At 43.7% G+C, this 23,922-nt stretch overlaps 2 protein-coding genes across 7 annotated transcripts in view; both read right to left on the bottom strand.

Annotated features, from left to right (window-relative positions):
- Positions 1–2,989, bottom strand: part of ilf3b (interleukin enhancer binding factor 3b) — a 42,347-nt gene extending 39,358 nt beyond the window's left edge. For all 4 annotated transcript variants that reach the window (XM_078429539.1, XM_078429541.1, XM_078429540.1 and 1 more), the window contains exon 1: positions 2,881–2,989. The gene's annotated coding sequence lies outside the window, so the exon portion shown is untranslated. The remainder of the gene's footprint in view (positions 1–2,880) is intronic.
- A 1,848-nt stretch (positions 2,990–4,837) lies between these two features.
- The window catches only part of slc44a2 (solute carrier family 44 member 2 (CTL2 blood group)), a 61,793-nt gene continuing 42,708 nt past the window's right edge, over positions 4,838–23,922 (bottom strand). For 2 of the 3 annotated variants that reach the window (XM_078429635.1, XM_078429634.1), the window contains exons 12-22: positions 23,289–23,388; positions 21,916–22,008; positions 20,454–20,541; positions 18,252–18,514; positions 15,452–15,546; positions 14,590–14,693; positions 13,891–13,964; positions 13,671–13,741; positions 12,477–12,565; positions 11,749–11,833; positions 4,838–9,149 (exon numbers count right to left, since the gene is read on the bottom strand). In XM_078429635.1, coding sequence (XP_078285761.1) covers positions 9,028–9,149; positions 11,749–11,833; positions 12,477–12,565; positions 13,671–13,741; positions 13,891–13,964; positions 14,590–14,693; positions 15,452–15,546; positions 18,252–18,514; positions 20,454–20,541; positions 21,916–22,008; positions 23,289–23,388 — 1,184 coding nt within the window. In that variant the 3' untranslated portion in view covers positions 4,838–9,027. The remainder of the gene's footprint in view (positions 9,150–11,748; positions 11,834–12,476; positions 12,566–13,670; positions 13,742–13,890; positions 13,965–14,589; positions 14,694–15,451; positions 15,547–18,251; positions 18,515–20,453; positions 20,542–21,915; positions 22,009–23,288; positions 23,389–23,922) is intronic. The other variant, XM_078429637.1, reaches the window with a different exon arrangement.

The following is a 23,922-nucleotide window of genomic DNA, read 5'->3' as shown; positions in this document are numbered from 1 at the left end:
TGAAACATTATTTTAAAATTCATACAATAGCTGGACTAATTGGGCCGTTGGTCCTGTATCTCATAAGTGCTTTGTGGGTGTTCAGTTAACTTTCCAGTCAATTGTAATCCTCTACATATTTAAGGGGATTCACCATTAATTGTGCTATTGAAAGTCAAATGAAGATTATTGGATATGAAATGAAACAGAACAAATTAGCATACATTCTACCTCTGACCCTCACAATGGAGAGAAGGCGACTGAAGCCAAGAATAAGGCACAGGGAAGATTTTCAAAATAATTAATAGAATGGCAAGAAGAAAGTTTGAAAGCGATTTTCAGTGAAAGTGGATACCTCGAATTCATCGACTGAAAAGGAAATAAAAGCAAATAAACCAAATGTGTTTGTATTTATATGAACACTTAACATGCAAGATCTTAAAATGAATGTGTTCATTGGGCACAATGTATCAAACAACCTGATCCAGGCTGGAAAGTTATACAAATCTATTGCATTACCCAACAGGATCATGCAGCAATATTGTGGAGCGGAGATGAGTAGCCAATAATCACAACTATCATCCTTTGTTAGGTATAATCCCAACCAGTAGTGTTTCATAGCTCACTTCACATCTGCCCTCCCTCTTTCCCCACTTTCAAACACTTTAGAATAAAATGGATGCAAGTTAATATTCCTGTTCAGAGAGAAAAGATATCCATATTCAGAATCTATCATTGTCATCTCAATGCGAGTTAGCTCATGACTGGCCTTCAAATTTCAATTTTTAAGCTACCAATATTTATACATATGCTCCAATATTTAAGTGTGCATCTTTGACAGATTGAAAAGCAGACCAGATCATAAACCTGTAAGTTCTACAATCAGGAAAGGTTCTGAATATAAAACGTATGTTCCTCACATTTTAGCTGCAAATGCATGTTGCATTTCCATATCAGTTAGTATTTATAGCATATAAAAAGTAAAAGAACAAGACAAACATCTGTGGAGACAGCAGTTATATTCCAAATCCTGTCTTGAAGAACACAGATTTAAATGTAAACCATGTTCTTACGTACACTTTTGTTGGTATCTGGCATTTTACCACTATTTTGACCAGCAACAAAACCAACATGGTGATATCTCACTTCACTTACAAAATTCCAACCAAAGCGTAAAAGGTTAATGCACAATCTATTTTCCCCAAGGGATATATAAACATCATGTACCCCAAAAAAATAGCCAGACCAGGAGAACATGGCAGACCAGGAGAATTAAATATTATAAAATATGAATGCATGACTTAAAGGTGGAGAGAGAAGATTCAGAAATACTTGTGAATCCCAGAGGGAAAAGACTGAAGGCTTTTCAAAATCTAAACTGAACAGCAGACTGTTGTGAATGTCAGCAATCTGTGCCACAGCTGGATATAACCTCTAATTTCCACAGGAGGATGAGGGGTAATATTATAGAGGTGTACAAAATCGTGAGATGAATAGGTCGGGTCTCTTGCCAAGAGGAGAGCAATTGAAAATCAGAGGAGATAGGCTGAAGGTGAGGGAGGAAAGATCCAAGAGGAACCTGAGGAGTATCTTTTTCACGCAAAGGGTGGTGGGTGTATGAAACGAGCTGTAGGAGTTGGTAGTTGAGGCAGGTACTTTCACAATGTTTCAGAAACATTTAAACAAGTACATGGATAGGACAGGCTTAGAGGGATATGGGACAAATGCAGGCAGGTGGGACTAGCGTAGATGCGACACGTTGGTTGGCGTGGGAAAGTTGGACTGAAGGGCCTGTTTCCACACTGTAAGACGCTGCGGTCTGAGAGGCTTGGGAACAGAATGGTCCAGAGGTTTACAAGAATTATCCCAGGAATGAGTGGGTTAACATCTAATGGGTGTTTGAAGGCACTCGCTGGGGGGGGGGGACCTCATTGAAACTTACTCATTAGTGAAAGGCATGGATAGAGTGGATGCGGAAAGGATGTTTCCATTAGTGAGAGTCTAGGACCAGAAGTCATAGCCTCAGAATAAAAGGACATTACGTTAGAAAGGAGATGAGAAGGTATTTCTTCAGCCAGAGTGGTGAATCTGTGGCGTTCATTGCCGCAGAAGGCTGCGGAAGCCAAGTCAAGTTTATTTGTCACAAACACATACACGATGTGCAGTGAAATGTCAATGGATATTTTTGCAGTGGAGCTAGATAGATTTTTGATTAGTACAGGTGTCAGAATTTATGGGGAGAAGGCAGGAGAAGATAGATCAGGCATAATTGAATGGGGTGTGGAACACTTGCGCAGGAAAGAAATGTGGAGGAATAGTCTGAAGAAAGGTCTCGACCCGAAACGTAATTCATTCCTTCTCTCCAGAGATGCTGCCTGTCCCGCTGAGTTGTTCCAGCATTACTTAATCGGAGTACACCCCGAATGGCCTAATTCTGCTGTTATCACTTGCGAACTGATGAATGGAGACACGAGGGAGAAGAGAGGAGAGGACAGGCCCCGCCCCGGCCCTCTCCTCCTCCTCTGCCGCCGCCATTTTGACCGCGGACCCTCGCCGCCTCATGTTCAGGGCCGCGACAAGGCGAGGTGGAGGGGTCGGCCTGAAGCCGCGCCGACTCCGAGCGGCCATCCACGCCCGGCGGTGCCGCCTCCCATCCGCGCTCCGCCACCGTTCTCCACCGCCAAATCTGCCGCGGACCGCCTTAGTTTAGGCCGCGAGTGACGCACTTTAGGTCGAGGGAGAGCGGTAAAGCAAAGGGCCGATCTCGCCGCATCGTGTGTGTGTGTGTGTGTGTGTGGGGGGGGGGAGATGATGGTATGCTGGGCCCGCAGAGGGAGGGGGAGGGCGGCGATTACAGCCGGCACTCGGTAGCCTTTGGGCCGACCCGGTTCCCTCACTCACCCGCTCGCTCGGTGGGTCGTCGTTGTCGTTGCCGCCGCCGCTCGCCACGGGGACAAGGACAAAAAGCCGCACGTGACCGCACGCCGCCAACCGACCCCTTTTATTGCCTCGCACCGCGCGTGCGCAGAGCCCGGCCCGCCGAGCGCGCTCCTCCCCCCCGACGTCACCGAATCATTCAAACCGACCAATCGGCGGGCCGTTTCGTCACTATGGAGACGTCCGCCGCGCGTTGCACGCCGGACAATGTAGTCCCACCACTCCCCCGTCCCCGAAGCAATTGAACAATGGGCAGCAGCCGCTTGCACGGAACAGCAAATACAAGGTCGGCACAAACAAATGCTGCAGTAACTCGTTATGCAGGAGTTACCGCAACGTCACACTCCAGCAATGCTGCCTGAACCAGCATTTTGTGTCTATCTTCGGTGCAAACCAGCATCTGCAGCAATTCCTTCCCGCACATTCCCAATGCAATTGCACAATGGCCAGTCTGCAGCAACTCGCAGGCAGCTAGAACATCATTGACACATATAAATGGAAGATAGACGCAAAATGCTGGAGTAGCGAACCCGAAACGTCACCCATTCATTCTTTCTCTCCGAAAATGTCGCCTGTCCCGCTGAGTTACTCCAGCATTTCGTGTCTATTTTCGTTGTAAATCAGCATCTGCCGTTCCAAACGTCCTACACATTTCCTTTGCAATTGAACAAATGATCAGTCTGCAGCAACTCGCAGGCAGCTAGAACAGTATTCACACATACATCTTTCATTGCAGGCCGACGAATAATCAAAATAAATAGGATTTTTTAGCGGATGATTGTTTTTGGAAGTGGAAGTGCTGATTTATTGTTAGATCATCTTATTCCGATTAAAGATCTGCGGATATTTACACAAAGGGTCTATTATCAGAACGTTAAAGGCAGCAGTGGGCTATTCGGTCCCTCAAGACTGCCCTATCGCTTCACAAGATTCTGGTGTATCTTCCACGTAAATGCCATTATCCAATCCTATCTTATCCTTTGATTCATTATCAATAAATCTATCAAATCTCCGCTTTGAATGTGATCAATGACAAAGTCTTCGCTGTCCTCTGGGAAGCCTAAATAACCTACCGCTCATCTTAATGCCGTAATCCCTATTTTTAATCTCCATTCATTTTCCAAAACTTTGTAAACCATTTGACAAGTAGACTGGCCAGAAGATTAATATAAGAAAATAACTGCAGATGCTGGTACAAATCGAAGGTATTTATTCACAAAATGCTGGAGTAACTCAGCAGGTCAGGCAGCATCTCAGGAGAGAAGGAAAGGGTGACGTTTCGGGTCGAGACCCTTCTTCAGAAGATTAAGACACATGAGATTCACAGAATATCGTTAGAGTGGATTTTTTTAAATAGCTTTGCCCAAAGAGTAGTAGTAGTAGAGGGATGTTATTCTGATCAGAGCTGTTCACAGTGAAGAGTGCTGGAATCTCTATTATTACTGATTGTAGGCTGATTAGTAGATTTGCAGACTAATTGGCAGAGTTGTGTACACAAGGAGATAGCTGATTTTTTAAAAAGCGTGCAGCATACTGTCTTTATTGATTGATTGGACCTTTGAAAATAAAAGTTGGGAAGTTACATGGCAGCTGTAGTTTTCTGTGCAGTTCTGGTTGGCACATTTCAGGCAGGATGCAGTGGCTTTGGAGAGAGTGCATAAAATGTTTACAAGGAAATAGCCTGGATTAGAGAATATTTGGTATAAAGAGAGGATGGAAAACCTTGGGTTTCTTTCTTTGGAGTGTCAGAGGCTGAAGGGCAACTTGATGGAAGCATATAAGATTATGGGAGGCGTAGGTAGCGTAGAAAGTCAGAATTTTTCTCAGGGTGGAAATATCAAATACTAGAGGGCATAGATATAAAGTAAGGCAGATAAGTCAAGTCAAGTCAAGTCAAGTCAATTTTATTTGTATAGCACATTTAAAAACAACCCATATTGACCAAAGTGCTGTACATCTGATTAGGTACTAAGGAAAAAAATGAAACATACAGTGGCACGCAAACAGTTCACAGCGCCTCCTCAATGAGCCTCAAACGCTAGGGAGTAGAAATAGGTTTTGAGCCTGGACTTAAAGAAGTCGATGGAGGGGGCAGTTCTGATGGGGAGAGGGATGCTGTTCCACAGTCTAGGAGCTGCAACCGCAAAAGCGCGGTCACCCCTGAGCTTAAGCCTAGACCGCGGGATAGTGAGTAGCCCCAAGTCGGCCGACCTGAGGGACCTGGAGTTAGAGAGGGGGTTAGAAGATTTTTGATGTAGGGGGGGGAATGTCCATTTAGGGCTTTATACGTGAATAGGAGGAGCTTGAAGTTGATTCTGTACCGTACTGGGAGCCAGTGGAGAGGGGCCAGAATCGGGGTGATGTGGTCCCTTTTACGGGTACCCGTCAGGAGTCTCGCTGCGGCGTTTTGGACCAGTTGCAGGCGGGACAGGGAAGATTGGCTGATCCCAGTGTATAGGGAGTTGCAGTAGTCTAGGCGGGAGGAAATGAAAGCGTGAATGATTTTTTCTGTGTCGTCGAATTGGAGGAAAGGTTTGATTTTAGCTATGGTTCGAAGTTGGAAGAAGCTGGCTTTTACCACAGCGTTGACTTGCTTATCAAATTTTAATGCAGAGTCAAATATCATGCCGAGGTTTTTGACATGCGGTTTGACTAGGCAGGATAGACTTCCAAGACTGCCTGTTATCGATTTGATGGAGTCGGGGGGGCCGAATAGGATGACCTCAGACTTGCTCTCATTTAAGTTTCAAAGTGAGTTGCATAGCACATTTCTTTTTAAACCAGAGAATAGTCGGTGCCTGGAACGTGTGCCAGAAATGGTGTGGAAGCATGATAATATTTAAGAGGCATTTAGACAGACATGCAGGGGCAGACGATGAAGGGAAATACCATGTGTAGGCAGATGGGATTAGTTTAAATTGGCATCATAATTAGCCAAAAGGCCTATGTTCTTTCACCTCCTGTTCAGCACAATAAGAACTTTATCCATTTTATAAAACACAGGAAAGTAGAAGCAATTGCCCACTCAAGCTACTTGAAATGATCTCTACCCCTCAACTCCCAGATTTTTTAAACATTTATCTATTTTCTAAATACCTCCAGTGGTCCAACCTCCACAATACTCCAGGGCAGACAATTCTTCATTGAGGTTACCTCCCATTATCCTAAATTCCAGGGAACAGAGTCTACTCAATCTCTCTCCTGAGATAGACACAAAAAGCTGGAGTAACTCAGCGAGGCAGGCAGCATCTCTGGATTCTTAAACTGTGATCCCTGGTTCTGGACTCCCCCAACATCGGGAATATTTTTCCCGCATCTAGCCTGTCCAATACTTTAAGAATTTTATATGTTTCTATAAGAAACCAGCATCTGCAGTTCCTTCCTACACTTGATGCAATCAGGCACCTGGAATTGTGTTTGGAATGCTTTTTAATCGCAAGAACTATTCTGTGAACAGTTTGCGAGAGGCCAGTTATATATTGCTGCAATCGATCACATGAACACAAGACAGCCTTATTTTACAAAAAGAAGAGTATAGTTTTATTCATTGGTTGATAATGTGGTCATGCAAATGAGAGATTGTCGATATAGCACGTTTCATATGTACAGGCAAGTAAATGTAGATATTTTCTGTAGATATAAATCAGTTACCAGGACAAAGCAGTCCCATTTATACAGAAAGGTATACATGTCATCTCTTGAAATAACAAACTTTTAAAAACATAAATATAATAAAGGAGCTATTTCTGCACAAGTCCAAATGGGGGAGGGTTGTTTGAATTTAACAAGTCTCTCAAAAGTATTAAGCATTTGAAAGAAGTCAATGCTTTACTCCTAACCTCAACATATAAAAACAGGATACAGTTGCCCAGGCTCAGACTTCATGTAATGTAGGACTGTACTCATCAATCTTAAACCAAGTAGCAGGATGGCAAGCAAATTGTTTGATAAATGTGCCTGTGACAATGTGTGTGTAAAGCACAAGATGAAACCATTCCTAATAGACGAAGGCAGTTTGAAGGTCTCCAGTACTGATGGACAAAACACATTTTAAATTAATTTGCATGTTGCCAATGTTGTTGGCTTGACCAGCATTTATTGTGCAGTCCTAACTGCCCTTGGCAAGTCGTGGTGAGGCACCTTTGTGACCCATCGAAGCCTGTGTGTGAAGGTAATCCCCTGTTCTTTCCCACAACTGGGTTTGCAAGGCTATTTTGAAGTGTTCTTAATATTACAGCATCAGGAGGTACAACGACCTGACTACGCAAGGTTATCTGATTTATATCCTTAAAGAGTAATGAACCAGGTGGATTCTTACAACAATGTTGTACTCTCAGGAGGGGCATAGATAAAATGTTACCATCACAAATGCTAAACTCTGGATTATTTAATTAATTGAATTTAAATTCCCAACAGCCATGGTGGGATCCGAATCGATGTTTCTGATCCAACAATCAGGCTTTTAAATTACTAGAACAATAACAACATTTTCTTTTGTTTCAGCATTTGGAAGTTTAACATTCAATTTATTCTTCTCATCACTCACATGAGTTATGCATTATGAGTTACACTAACCTCAGGGGCAAAAAATTAGGTACATATCTTAAAAGTGATTTTAAGCAGTTTAATAAAGACTGGGAGGGGGTGCTCAGTGCCTTATAACCTGCCACACTGTGAACACTATTTGGGGGGGAAGGGGGGGGGGGGGTGACAGGTGAAGATGAAAGAAAAGAATGTTTACTATATCTATACTTACAGGTAGCTGGGATGTAAACCCTGTGTTTAACAACGCAGAATAAGTACATTTCATCGTCCCCTACAGCACAACATGCTAAACACAGCAATAAAGTCACGGCGCACATGTGCCACAACTTATCAAAATACAGTTTTGGTATTTAAATCCATCAGATCTAATATGCATAACCCATATGTTAGTAATACCTTTGAATATATCTTCAGTCACTGTACGGTAATTGAAGCAGGCAATATGAAGCAAGGGCCTGCCTGGCACAATCACAGGTGAATGATCATCTCTTTTTTCCCCCCAAATATACGTAAAAAAAATACAATGTCTTTCAGAAGACAATAACCTAATTTTATCTCAAATCGCAACCCGTGTTTTGGCACAGCGTGAAATCACTGTAACGCAGATGAGGATCTCAGAGAGAGGACATCTGCAAATGGTGAGAGTAAATCAAGCCTAGACCTCAGATGTTCTGTACTCTCTGTTCAGGCAATTTAGCCCCATGCACAGTTAATGATTTGGGAGATCTAATGAGCCTCCATGTTCTGAGTGCAGGTATGTCCAGAGTTGCAAGCTGCACTCAGCAGTCATCATTTATTTTTCTTCTGCAGGAGTTCCATGAGGTTTTTGGGCATGAAATAGGGTTTCTCAGACGATCCGTCGTTCCTCTCAAGGTCTTCCACTGCATGAACAGCAATGTCACATTTATAAGCAATAATCTCAAACACCATTGAAGTTTGCATCCAGAAACTGAGCAATGTCAATACCCAAACCTTACTCTGTGGCCCACCACATTATAGCCTCTCAAACTCGTGATTCCACACAGAAAAACAAACTTTCTAAAAGCAGCTGAAAGATTAAAAGGAAATTATTCATTTCCACTGTTAATGTGACACTGCGTTAAAGTGCAAAATGATATCAGTAGTTGATTATATTACATCACTTTGAAACGCTACAAAGTTAATGGTACCATAATCTGAACACACAGTGAAATTAAATCTAAGCTCCAAGTTTACAAGAATCTTCAGAAAATGAGATTAAACTCCAACTAGATGAGCTTTTTATATAAAATCAACCCCAATAACCACTCCTAAGCTGTCTCCGGCCCCTTCTTTCCTGATTATAATTCTTATACTCGTGCAAATTGTTCATCTCCGTCTCCAACCCTGGGAAGGAATCGTAAATGCTTTACAACAGAGTTCTGGCACTCCCAACTTCACACTGTTTGGTAATATTACTAACACAGGGAATTCTGTGGAGCAAAGCAACAGACGGTAGTTGAATGCAGGATCTTCTCTGGAAAGTGTCACTAATGGGTTCAACAGAGGTTTAACGAAAGTGACTGTGCCTCATCCAGAAGCTCGCTGTCACTCTTGTAACTCCGGCGTTTCAGGAGGGTCGAGATCTTTTTTGTACAAAATGTCACGCAGCTCCAGTGATGAGTAGTAAGGTCTCTCTGCAGAGCCGTCATTCCGTTCCAGATCTTCACCTGGGTTCCCCGACAAGGATACAGCAGCAGAGGGAAAGCGTGAGAATCCAAGCACGTCCCCGTGCAGAAGTGATGAATGGAGGACGAGGCGACAACAAGACAGGAAAGAAAGAGAGAGAGTAAAAAAGAGAAAAGATGCAGATAATAATCAGAGCCACTGAAAGGAAATCATGCCACATATAGATAAATATAGACAGAGCTCAGGCTCTTAAACTGACAATTAGCATTGAGAGAACAGGGAAAACAAGTAGTTGGAAATATAAGTGTAACATGTGTAAAGAGGGAGTGGCTGGTTCATGCTTGCAGTGTGAAAACCCTTCATCAGATGCTAACAAATCTGGTGTGTGTTTCAGTATTCCCCTCACTCTTCTACTGGAAATTTGGAACTTGTTCTGGTCCAGTCAAACAGACCAGGAAATAAACAAGGTGCCCATTAATTTGACAGGGCAAAGTTTTGCTAAGCATGCTGACAGAAGTCTCACTTCCACCTTCATGCAACTCTCAACATACCCAAGTGCTGATTCCTTCTACATTTGCAGATGTACACAGAGTGGTATTATCAGGAACAACTCAAGGCTGATTACCTTTGGGCCTGCAGGGTCTCGACCCGAAACATCTCCTATTCCTTTTCTCCAGAGATGCTGCCTGTCCCACTGAGTTACTCCAGCATTTTGTGTCTGGCTCAAAGCTGACTACGAAAATAGACACAAAATGCTGGAGTAACTCAGTGGGACAGGCAGCATCTCTGGATCTTCAGGTCTCGACCCAAAACATTACCCATTGCTTCGATCCAGAGCCTGTCCCACTGAGTTATTCCAGCATTTTGTGCTTGTTTCAATGAGAGCTGGGAATGTATCCAGAGGCAGATCTCATTCAGTTACGGGACCAAAACCAGACCAGATTTCTTACTGGAGTAAGTTTGTGGATTAGTGCATAATCCCCACCATCTTTCTCAATACTTCACATGTTGTGAATGAAGATACAATGAATAACTGGATTAGAAGTCAAATAAAACTGAGGGCAAAATAGGTAAACTAAGTGAGCCAATGAGGGCCATGCTGACCTTGCTAACAGAAATAATTAGGCGCAGAAAATGTTTGAAGACAAAATCATCAGTTAAATTGGCAAGAAATTTGGTTGGTGTGGCTCATTCTGATCCCTGGCAAACTGCAGCTTAACTGAACCCAGTCTCTCAACGTGTCTGCAAACGAAACCATCACATCTGACATCCGAAGCTGATTTTGGCACTTTCCCTGAAGCCAAGGTAGATTCATATTCTCCGTTTTCTCCCCAGTTTCCTGAGAGTAGCAACCCTACCGGTAATATAGCTCACCGAATGGCGTTTTCTGCCCAACCCCTGACTCAGGATCATTCTAGAAACACCAGATGAGAAGGAAGCCATTTATCCCCTTGAGGGGGGTCCTTCCTTTCAATGAAATCATGGCCAGTCTATATGGAAATTGTAAACCAACGTAAACTTGTCTTCAGTTGATATCCATGTAACAGGAAACCCTGGAGATCAGGAGCAAGTGCCCTTAGCTAATTCTCACGTCATAACTTTATAAGTTCATAAGTTCTAGGAGCAGAATAAGGCCGTTCAGCCCATCAAGTCTAGTCCACCATTCAATCATGGCTGATCTATCTTTTCCTCTCAACCCCATTCTCCTGCCTTCGCCCCATAACCCCTGGCATCCGTACTAATCAAGAATCTGTCTGTAGGAGCCATTTATGCTTAATTCAGTTATTGTCATTGTGTTATGGCTATGTTTTAATATTTCTAGTTTATGCCTTTTTTGCCTGCTTGTGGGTGTGACTTAATGCGTAATTGGGAGTGTCTAGATGGGAGGAGGCTAGCGTGTCGACAGAGGTTGTGGGTCAGTTTAGACTCGGAGGATGGTGAGCATACAGTTCTTTACCACACCCGCTCGTACCATACGCTTGTATCATCTATATTTGTAAGAACCATACGGTAATAACTGCAAGAATTCTAGATATTGTTTGAAGAAGAAACAGTTGATAAAGTACAGAAACTGATGAATTACTCTATGATTTGTGCTACTTTAATAAATCCAATTAATGAAGAAAAGAAGTTTGGAAGATTCGTTTTGTCATATCAGGGTGCGACGTGTGCGTAAGCTATAACTACATTTCATTCCCGAGAAGTAATGGCTATCGAAGTGGGATTTCGAGATAGTATAGAAACTGCCATTACACTGTCAATCTCCGCCTTAAAAATATCCATTGTCTTGGCCACCACAGCCTTCTGAGGCAATGAATTCCAAAGATTCACTACCCTCTGACTAAATAAATTCCTGCTGAGACCAATTGACACATTGATAGATCCTCCTGGCTGTGATTAGCTAATTGAGCAGAGACTGGAGACCAGACTTTATCTGAGCACTTTGAGATGAAAAAAAAACATCATGATGTAATATAATGAATAAATTACCGAATCAAACTTAGATTTTATAGCTATAGTTCATATTTGCCAGTTCAGTCACTGAATTAAGATCATTATTAACACTTCCACTGAACCACTAATAAAGCATCAGAACTCAAATCCAGTTGAGAAACACAAATGCTCGAGTGGGATACTCACAGAAACAGAGGAACAGTGTGTCCACACACATCGCATAGACACTGAAGAACCCATGTGCAACGAGATAGGAGCCAACAATAAGAGTCTGCAACACAGAACAACAGGAAGATTAAAGGCTCAGTCTACATTACTACAGCCACTAGATGATCAATTCCCATTCAATATCTTCGCACCCTAGATCAATTAAATGTCGCAGAACAATATTATTTAATCACAGCTAACATTCTCTACATTACTGTTATTGACATGTATCTCACCACCTTGAGATTATCAAACATTTCACAAATGCCAATCACAATTTTCCCACAAATGTACCCTTTCTCCTCTTGTGCTCTGAACACGTCACATCTCCTCTGGGCTGGGACCCTTCGAAGCTTTGGCAGGTAGTTATTCTTGCTGTGGGACTGCAAGTGTTGGCACATGCTGATGGACTGTAGCTAAAATCAACCCTGGTTGCATCTGCTGTATTTACACACAGGCACAGTGTATACATGCATTCACAGTGTGTTCACACAGGCCTTCCCAATCCAATGTTCTGAAACCATGTGTAAAACCAGCCAAGGTCAGTTAACTAGCACAGTAAAGATTAAAGTTGTGGCACCTTGCTAATCTATGCATCTCAATTACTCATTGCGTATCAGTGGAAAACTAACAATGGCGCTCGTTCTCTGAGCTGCGCTGTCAGAGCCACAGCAGAAAGATGCATTTAACATAAGTGACTCTCTCACCATCAGTGGAAGCCAATAATAATTCAGAGTTGGTGCCTTGTCCTCCAGTATCGATATTCGATTAGTGAAGAAGTAAAATCCAAGGATGCCTGATGAAGAGAGCAAGATTAAATCACCGAGCGATCAACTTCAAAGCATAAGCCCACATCGAGAGGTTAAGGAAATGACCTGAGCACACTCTGAACAATCCTCACAATGACTAGAAGGTAGACACAAAATGTTGGAGTAACTCAGCGGGTCAGGCCGCATCTCGGGAGAGAAGGAATTGGTGACGTTTCGGGTCGAGACCCTTCTTCAGACTGATGTCAGGGGAGGGGGCGGGACAAAGACAGGAGACACAAAATGCTGGAGTAACTCAGCGGGCCAGGCACAATAACTGGGATCTAAACCAAACGAGAACTGAGATGAGGAAAAACTTTTTCAGTCAGAGAGTTGTGAATCTGTGGAATTCTCTGCCTCAGAAGGCAGTGGAGGCCAATTCTCTGAATGCATTCAAGAGAGAGCTGGATAGAGCTCTTAAGGATAGCGGAGTCAGGGGGTATGGGGAGAAGGCAGGAACGGGGTACTGATTGAGAATGATCAGCCATGATTACATTGAATGGCGGTGCTGGCTCAAAGGGCCGAATGGCCTCCTCCTGCACCTATTGTCTATTGTCAAACGTACATGTTAATGCCCTAGCCCCACCCTCAAGCCTTTACTGGTCCTGATCCTATATGGCTGCATTGTTAATTTATGAGCATGACCAGCAAGTGTTAGTAGCTTATTGCACAACAGACTCTAGGTCCAAACCCAACCCTAGGGGGAAAATGATCAGCACAGTGAACTCCGGCTTCTTCTGCCCTTGAGCCCAGGACACAGACCTGCAGCAGCAGTCACTGTCTGGCCAAGATCAACAAACGTAAAGTGGAGCAGGTACCAAGGAGCCGATTTCCATCCTTCTACAGACTGGGAACACTCCATGCCACATCAAGCTGCATGTGGTCTTCTGGTGCCATCTTCATCAAACCGCTCCTGCTCAGAATGACCACAGAACTGTACCGGCAAGGGCGCAGGGAATGGGAAACTTCCCAGCAAGAAAGGCGAAGATGGGAGGCCCCCTGACGTGGGAGCATGGATCTGCCAGGCAGGGAGAGGGAGGCAGGTATTCCTGTCCACGGTGTGGAAGCAAAGGTGGAATAATTGTGTGTACTGACCCACAGCTCCAACAATGAGTAGCTTGCCAAGGAGCAGAAGGAAATCCGTGACTTTGTCCAGAACCAACACTCTGAGGGAGGAGAAGATAGATCAACACCGATTAACGAATTGCAGCCAAATTGTTTTAGCACATCCCCTTCAACACTCCCTGTTCCCCCATCCACACACAGTTGCCGTTTCTCACACCCACCAATCAAAGTTACACTTGTTCATACCTACCGGATGAAATTTCTCATTAGCAGGAAGAATGCATTCTTTGCCGAAGTGCAGAAGTTGTTCCCATAAATTGCAATCTGGTGGGGCAAGAGAAAGAGTGATGGCAATGATGGTGAAAATGATGGGTGTACTCATCATTTATATCTGTAGTAGCCCCTATCCCACGTGCTACATGTTCATTTTATTACCTCAAACAGTTAAGTGTTTTTCTCTCCTCTCTTTCCTGTGCCCCTCCACCCTGGTGCACACCTATTTATCCAAAAGACCCCTCTTTCGTCCTGCCCCCTTCCACTTCTATCCCTCTCTCTGCCTTTACATTTCACTTCTCCTTTGGGGTTTCAGTTAGAGTTTTAAAGTAAGGCAGACAAATGAACAGAGGGGGCGGGAAGGAAGGGGGAGGGAGGGAGGGAGGAGGGGGGAGGGGGGAAGGAGAGGATGCTGCACCAATGCAGGAGAGGTTTGGGCCCAACAGGTCCACTTGGTCTTCTGTAATAAAAGTAACATGATCAGCAAGCACCAGGGAGGGGATAAGGCTTGTGCAATAGGGAGACAGGGACAATACCTAGATAAAGGACTGACATAGACTCAGTGTTATAGATAGGAAATCTCAGAAACAGCAATGTTAATGACCAAATTTTATACTAGCAAGGCCAAGCTGAATAATTCCCACATGTCAATAAAAACCATAATGTAAGCACTCACCATAATATAAGCATTCCTGTTCAAAAACTTCAAGAATTTCTCCAGACACCAGAAGCAACATTTCATGCAGCATAATATGAATTTTGCAACTTTATTCTGGGCAACTGCAATTAAAAAGAGATGCATTAAAAAGAGAGTTACAGTAGAAAGAGCTCTTCGGGCTGGGAGAAGGCAGGAACGGGATACTGATTGTGGATAATCAGCCATGATCACATTGAATGGCGGTGCTGGCTCGAAGGGCCGAATATTAGCCTTCAATCGAAGAGTAACACTGCGTTTATAGTGTTCCATTGCCAAGACTGGTGCATTAATAGGTTTTTTCCATCTTCAGTACATTGGTTGCTCACGTCATGTGAATATTATGTGAATATTTACATCACAAGCAGAGGACTCAGCCTCTGCCCACAGCCTGTCAGAGCCACAGAACAGGACATCGAAGGGAATCCGTGAATCCCAGCAATCCAGCATCTAACCTTTGGAAATCTGTGCATTTCTGTAAAGTAAACCAAACTCGACCAACTAGTAGGGACTGTGCAAGGTCGCCACCATGCCTTGCACTGGGGACAAACAAATTATCAGGAGTGTTTCTAGACTACTGCATGTCCATTAGTCCATGCTGGAAGAGCATTGGATCAGGCTCAGATCTCACCCTGCTCACTGGTAACAAACTATTGGCACTATATATAATAAAGGCACAAAAATTGTCCATCTGATTATTTATTTGCATATGCAGAACCCCACTCTAGTGTGTGGAAGCAACTCCAACATGGTGGAGCAGGGGGATTAGTGAGATATTAGTGAGATAGTGTTTCTGGGTAGTTTAACCCCATGGAGTTAAAAGGGAAAGTTTAAATGGTTATACCTTTGACTTTCTGATCTATATATTCCAGTATAACTCTGATGATCTGGACAATGGCCAAGATGAGAGACCCAAACGCCAAGGAGCCGACATGGTATCTGCAGGTACAGAGAGATGCAGTTAAAATGAATGGGAAAGAAAACATCAAAAGCATTGCAATGTCAGACAGGAATTACAAATCGTAGCAATGGGTAAGGTATAGCTTTGTCCCAGGTCACCAATTCCTGCACCATTAAAGCCTACAACGGCCCCTTCTGAAGCACGAGGAGCCAGTGAGATTCCCTCCTCTCTAGGAAGTGATTCTCAACAATGGTACAAGTAGAGATTTAAACCCAGATATTTATTTTGTGAATATTGATCCAAACACCTTCTGAACACAATTCACCAAAACATGCTTGAAATATGGAAATAGTGTATAGAAAGACTGGATATACTAACCATGTGCAGCATAGCTGAAACAAATAAAACAATCTGCTGGAGGGACTCAGCGGGTCAAGAAGCATTTGTGGAGGAAAAGGGAATTGTCAATGTTTTGGGTTGAAATCCTGCATCAGAAGCCCATAGATGTTGCTCGAACCATTGAGTTCCTTGTTTGTCTCTCTAGATTCCAGCATCTGCAAACTCTGCCCCAATGCTGATAGAAAATCCGCACTTGGTTTAATGTTGTGATCTCCACAATGTCCACCATTTCTTAATTTTAGTCATTACATCCACCTTTTCTCATCTCCACTCCACATGCACGGGTCACTGTGTCTCTTAACTATTTTACCTTCCCCATGCTGGGCTCCTTCCGAAATGCTCCCCCTCTTAACAAAACCAACTCGGCCTGAAATTCTAAAATGCAGCTGCACTTCTTCAACAAGCCAGTGGGCGGCGCACACACACCAAACGCAGAGCAACATGTTCTAGCCCGTTTATTGAATTGTTAGAACGTAAACAGAAGCAAACGATAGGGTTCATACAGCACCACATAACAGCACCTCGTATTCCATTTAGGGCGCTAACAATCCAATGGTATAGTTTCATTTAGTTATACAGCGCGGAAACAGGCCCTTCGGTCCACCGAGTCCGCACCGACCAGCGATCCCCGCACATTAACACTATCCTACACACACTAGGGACAATCTACACATACACCAAGCAAATTAACCTGCAAACCTGTACGTCTTTGGAGTGTGGGAGGAAACCGAAGATATCGGAGAAAACCCACACGGTTACGGGAAGAATGTACAAACTCCGTACAGACAGCACCCGTAGTCAGGATCGAACCCAGGTCTCTGACGCTGTAAGCGCTGTAAGGCAGCATCTCTACCGCTGCGCCAATGGTATGAACAATTTTAGGTAACCTCTAATCTACTGAATTCTTCAACTCCTAACTGTTCCTTTTCATTTCCTTCACATCACCAGCTCCCTATACACTTTACTTCATTGATAAATGAGTCCAGGTTGCCAGGACTGTCCATATGCTATTCCCCATCCTAAACACAATGCTAGATACAAAAAGCTGGAGTAACTCAGCAGGACAGGCAGTATCTCTGGAGGGGAATGGGTGACGTTTCGGGTCAAGACCCTTCTTCAGACTCGAACCGACCTGAAACGTCACCCATTCCTTCTCTCCAGAGATACTGCCTTTCCCGCTGAGTTACTCCAGCTTTTTGTGTCTATCTTCGGTTTAAACCAGCATCTGCAAGTTCCTTCCTACAGTAAACCCAATGCTCCTCCTTTAAAATCCTACCTAAAACTCACCCTTTACCTTACTGATCTCATTTGGTTCAGTGTCTTCCAAAAGCCTCCCTTTGCTACAGAAGAGCAAACGTCAACAGTTCTAGAATGCAGAAGCTCCATTAATGGAGCCATGATCTAATACGGCACAACATCAAGCACTGGTGTGAATAGCGCAAAATACCAACCGTACAGTAGTAACAAACTTCCCAGAAACCAAAAGAGTTAAAAACATTTATAAACAAAAAAAAATCAACCCAAAGGATATGGGACAGACAAGAATTTCAGAAAATGTAAAATCAAGTAAACTTGTTGTTGCTTGTACCAAATTTCCAGGGCAGGGCACTGAGCTGTCAATCAGAACCACACTGTTGGAAGTTGTACGAGATTCTGAGGGGATTGACAGAGTAGATACCGAGAATCTAAAAATAAGGAGTCACCCAGAGAAAGATGGTGTAATTTATTTTCGGAGGGGTGGAATGTTTGGAACTATGCTGCAGACAGCTGTGGACATAGAGGTATACACACTTGCTATGCTCTCAATCGGAAATAAACAGAGAATGACATCGTTCAGAGTTGACCGGCAGCCTGGCTTATCTTACATTATATGATGTAATGGGCCATCTCCACCCATTCAAGATAAAGCACGATAGATTTTTCTCTCCTCCCCTCCATTCTTTCCTTTGGCTTCACAATTCACAACTCTTCAATCCTTTTGTCTCGCACCTTTTTCATTTCTAGCCTTTTGTCCAACCATCTGGACCCCCCATTAACCCCCCCTGTGCCTGCATCCACCTATTACCTGCCATGCTTTGTCCTGCCTCTCCTCTCTTCCTGCTTTCAACCCTCCCCCCCCTGCAATCAGTCTGAAGTTCCAACCCGAAATGTCACCTATTCATGTTCTCGTGGGATACTGCGACCCACTGAGTTACTCCAGCACAGTGTCTTTTTTTGAAAACCAGTGTCTGCAGTTCCTTTTTTGTACAGTAGATCTTCCGATAGCTCAGGAGATCAAGGGACATGGAATGCTGGTGATGGTGTGAGGTGCTGGAAAGCCACTTACTGTGTCCTAAACTCTTACCTGAGAGCTCGTCCTATTGAAGCTGTCACAGGGCACCTTGGCATGTCGGCTGGTTTTTTGAAGGCCCAATAGTAGGAGGCAAATGCACCTGCTAAGGTAATTTCTCCTAGGGCAATGATAAAATTGACGAGCCAGAAAAAGAGGAAAAGGTTGTAGAACTGAAACACTATGAGGTACCGATGATAATAAGTCTCGCCTCCGTAGAATGCAAATGAACATTGCGCTTCTGAGCACTCTTTTTTGATATCAGAATTAATGAAAGTCTGCAATGAAGAGAGATCACAGATTATAGTATGACTTGGATCATGGAACTAATTACCAACATAAATCATAAACTAGACCGGCCTCCTGAGATACCCAGAGAGCTTGCCACACTGATAGGGCCAGCATCCTCCAAACCATAACTTGTGCTCTATCAGAGAAATGCTCTGACACTGGGTTATAGTTGAGAGCAGTGAAAGGAAATCATCAAGCGAGTCTTCTCCATTATTAGCCCCAGCCTTGGCTGTATCTCTTGACATTTCTCCAATCAGATAATACCAGCATGAATATTCCACTATTGCGATAAAATGTTAACGAGTATCTCCATCATAATCTGTTCTGATTTATTATTAGACATTTTACACATGCAGTACTACGAACCTTCTTCCAGCTCAACTCTTCTGCAGATGATGGCTCAACACTTCAACTCCCCCTCCCATTCTCAATCTGGGCCTCCTCCATTGTAAGAGTGAGGCCCAGTGCAAATTGGAGAAATAGCACCTCATATTTCGCTTGGGCAGTTTACACCCCAGCGGTATGAACATTGACTTCTCTAACTTCAGGTAGTCCCTGCTTCCCCTCTCTATCCCCTCCCCCTTCCCAGTTCTCCCACTAGTCTTCCTGTCTCCTACTACATCCTATCTTTGTCCCGTCCCCTCCCCTGACATCAGTCTGAAGAAGGGTCTCGACCCGAAACGCCACCCATTCCTTCTCTTCCGAGATGCTGCCTGACCTGCTGAGTTGCTCCAGCATCTTGGGTCTAGCTTCGATTTAAACCAGCATCTGCAGTTTTTTTCCCTGTAATTAATGCTTCATTAGATGCTGTATTGGTTCAATACAGGTATGAACATGGGCAAAAAAAGGCTTAAAGTGCTGGAGTAACTCAATGGGCCAGGCAGCATCCCTGGACAAGGTAGATAGGTGATGTTTCAAATCATCACCCTTCTACAGAGCTCAAACAGGGCCTGCTGGGCTGCAGTACGTTTTTACTGGATGAGGTTTGGTCTCAAATCACCAAAGTCAGGCATAATCCTAAGAGAGGAACGAAGTGGGGGAAAGCTGTTGAACTTGTTGTATTGACACAAGCCATTTGGCCCACAGCACTGTGTCAGTTCTACTCCACTATACTGGTGAGCTTTGAACGATCGGTTGCATGCCATTTTAACTCTCTTTCTTACTTTAACACCAAGCTGTCCGTCCTCAGCCTTCTCCATTGCTATGAAGAGGCCAAACACAAATTGGAAAGCAATATTCCTTATTGTTATCTTACAACCAAATGGTGGGAATATAGTTTGGCAATTTCATGTAACCCCCCCCCCCAATGTACTCTTCCCTCGAGCACTCACTTGCCCACCTGGTTTTCTCCTCCCTTTATTCTCTATTCCCATCCCTTCCCCTCATCTGTTCCAGCTGCTCATCATCCCCAGCCCATCTGGTTCCAACTATCACCTCCTAGCTTCTCTCCTACCCATCCTTGCACTGCTATATAATGGCAATCTTTCCTCTTCTCTCTCTATCCTGGTGCAGTCTTAACCCAATGCTGCGATTTATACATTTGCCTCTACAGATGCTGCTCGGCCCAACATCCTGTTCTCTGTTCCAGATTCCAACATTTGCAGTCTCTTTCCTCTTCACCCTCCCAGCTCACTCTATCACATTCCTTTCTTCCTTGTTTTTATGGCAAAGCAGGACAAACGTGGCGATTCGCCGCAACCACTCCCCACAGGCAAGAGTTCCATATTATCAATATTCTTTGAGCATTGCATTCGAAGACGCCTGTAAAACTCAGTCGATGTTAGTTTTCCCACCAGCACACAGTGCCTGGCTGCCAAATCATCATGCAAGAGCCCCCGGGGCCAGAATCAGGTTCAAGTTCAACTAGAAGCATAAGAATGTCTAAGACTTCTCCCTTAGCATTGGTTTACAGGAAAGAGCACTCACTTTGGGGTTGCAGGTGGTCGTCGTGTGGTTGCATTTATTTTTTTCATCAAACACTTTATAAACGGCTTCGTCAGATGTTGCGAGATAGCTTTCATAAATGCAGTCAAGGAAATGGAGGATTTGAAATTCAAAATAAGAAGCTGGAATTTATAACGACGGAAAACAACAGCATCTCCACACCTAGTTGACCAATATGCAATTATGTTGCCCTAATTACTCTGACAGTGCTTCACAGTATTCAGCAGTCAGTGTTTTTAGTTTAGATATACAGCACGGAAACAGGCCCTTTGGCCCATCGAGTCCACGCTGGCCAACAATCCCCACACACGAAAACACTATCCTACACACGTTAGGGACAATTTACAACTTTATTCTTACCGGAGCCAATTAACCTACAAACCTGCACGTCTTTGGAGTGTGGGAGGAAAGCAGGATACCTGAAGAAAACCCACACAGGTCACGGGAAGAACGTATAAACTTCGTAGAGACAGCACCCGGATCAAACCCAGGTCTCTGGCGCTGTAAGGCTGCAACTCTACCGCTGCACCACCATGTCACCCCTTATGCTGGAATGAGGGATAAGTAGTATGGATATTAGAGAGAGAAGCAGTTTGTGTGTACATGCACATATATGAGCACGCACTTACGCGAGTGTGAGGAAAGGTGTCAGCAGAGCTTGAGTAGAAGTGCAAGCCAAAGCAGTGAAAGCAATGAATCAAACTTACATTGTGAAGATTCACCTTGACCACCCTAGTGAGGCCATGATAGATTCTGCAGCACTGGCCAGCAGAGTGGGCAGTGCCAGTGGCAGGACCCTGACAAGTTCCACAGAACTGCCAATTTGCTGAACAGCAAAGCTCCAGGGTTGTTCTTCCAACAGTGCAGCTCTCCCACAGTGCTGCCCTGCCAACAGTGAAGTACACATTCAGTGCCACCTCAGTATTACTGCAGCAAAAGCTCACCGCTATGTCACAGTTCACCCTCCAACAATGATATGCTTCCAGAATTTTGTGTTAAATTGTCTGGGGCAGATTTTGAACTCAACCTGCTGCCTCACTAGCAAGGATACGCAGAGCCTTTGACAGTATTACTGGATCACATCCTGAGATCTTACTAGATGTGGCAGAAACTATACCCATCAGGGTACTTATCCCCAAATCACCTCCTTTTCCTTTCATACACAATCAATGCATTGGCTCATCAGAGAAACTACTTCATAATCACTATGTTTAGCTATGGATTCATTCACAAAATGCTGGAGTAACTCAGCAGGTCAGGCAGCATCTCAGGAGAGAAGGAATGGGTGACGTTTCGGGCTGAGACCCTTCTTCAGACTGACGCCATGTTTAGCTATGGGATCAGCTCAGCAACTATGTTACGGCTACAGTTTTTCAGAGGAACTGTCATTATTGGTAGAAATAAATCTGACGGTCACAGCCAACTCATTTATTTCAGAGGATACACAGCTGTTATGGCCCAGTAAGCTATGCAGAATAACAGCAGGACGAAAGTGATGAGTGGATAGAAAAGAGACGACATTATGTATCCGATGGCTCTGTGGGAAGAGAATAAAGAGAACATTAAAGTATGGAATAGTTTTAACACAACTCTCTTCCCCTTAAAACCACATTCCCTGCACCTGGGCCAAGGCTATGAACTGCCACAAACGACATCTACCTCAAAATAATGCTAGAAATAGTCAACAGGAAGTGACCAAGGAGAGAGAAAAATCGAAACTCTTTCATGTCAATTACTTTCACAATCAGAAATTGTTACAGAATAAACAAGATTAAAGAAGTAGGAAAAGAGAGCGGGGGTGGGGGGCGGAGGCAAAAACAAAAGAATATCTATCAAAGCATACGCACAGCGAGTAAGATTGGATGTTAAAATGAATGATAGAGCAAAGCAAAATGCAAAATATTAATGGACATCCAGAGATGAATCTGAAGACACTGTAAATGGGAATAGCAAGACTGTATCTGAAATTGTTGAATTAAATGTTACGTCGTGTAGGTGCCAAATGGGCAGAAGAGAGTGGGAGGGAGGCAATTAATTAAATTGACAAGCAATCGCAAGTCCGCTGGCTCCTGCAGTGGAGTTCTCGAAGTCAGTCTCTAGCAGAGGCCCACCAACTCTTCGATGTTAGGCCGCAGTGCGGACGGAGATACGATACGGGAAAAAAAAAAATCACATCTCCGTCGAGGTAAGAGATTAGAAAAAGTTTCCCCCACCTCCCACATAATACAAGCTAAGGAACACTAAAAACATGCATTTAGCATATACTAAAAAAAACAAAGAAGGAAGGGAAAGACTGTTGGTGAGGCAGCTATGCTTCAGGGCTGAATGAAAGATCTCTGTGAAGCATGAAAAACGCTCCAATCTGGTCTCTTTAACATAGAGGAGACCATGCCATGAGCAATGAATAAACAAAATCAAGTGAAAGAAGCACAAATAAATCATTGCTACAAGTTGGAGAGTGGAGAACCAGGGCCGTGCGAAGATAGAATGGAGAGGTATAAAGGCAGATGTCAGTTCTCTTGGGAAAAGGTGAGATACTGGAAATGATAGAGATTGGACCGTCATGAGACACCTAACTACCTCTTTAGAAGTTTACTTCTACCAGGTTCGCACCCCAAAATCCTGCTTCTCTGCCACTCCACCTCTGCTCTACTCCATTTTCAGTGCCTCCACTGTCTCTTCGTACTATCACTGAAGCCCACCTGCTTCAACCACTCTGTGCATTCTTCATCCATCGATCCACCCAAACCCCATTCTCCACCTCTGTTGACCTCCTTTCATCTTGACCCACCTTCTCTGTAACTGGAGTGAACTTACCTGCTGGCCTCCCTGATCAAGGCGATTGCAATGGCAATTCGTTTCCGTAAGAATATTAACAAGAGAATGATGATAACTTCAACTATGATCAGGGTGATCACTGCAGCAAAAAAAAAAAAAAGGCAGTAAATACTTATTCAGAGAACTTAAAGGCATAATTCAAGAATCCAAACACTGACTAGAAAACTGCAAATGCCTCAAGATCAGGTTTTAATTATTTCTCATCCAGGAAATATATATTTATATCACATAAGCCTCCTCTGTTTAACAAGACTGATAATAACTCTCGTTTGCAGACAATATTCCTGGTTTAGGGAGGAGCAGAATGAACAGCCAAAATATCAGTCTGTCCATGAACACTAGGGAGGTTGCCACAGCACAAATCCCCAGAGATAAGAAAAAGAAATTCAGTTCCACTAAATATTTGTTAACAAAAATAGCATTTTAGTAAATGTGAACTATCTTTTGGATTAAAACAGAATTTGGAGGAGTTATGAGATTAAAGTCACCCATTCCTTTTCTTCAGAGATGCTGCCCGTCTCGCTGAGTTACTCCAACTTTTTGTGTCTATCTATCATTTCCTTGCCCAACACTAGGCTCCTGAAGTAGACACCCCAAGTTCCATCATAGCAAT

This window comes from Rhinoraja longicauda, chromosome 37 (assembly GCF_053455715.1).
Source record: "Rhinoraja longicauda isolate Sanriku21f chromosome 37, sRhiLon1.1, whole genome shotgun sequence".
NCBI classification, from domain to species: domain Eukaryota; kingdom Metazoa; phylum Chordata; class Chondrichthyes; order Rajiformes; family Arhynchobatidae; genus Rhinoraja; species Rhinoraja longicauda.
Note: the sequence above shows the minus strand (reverse complement) of the source record. Positions and strands in the feature narration are given on the sequence as shown.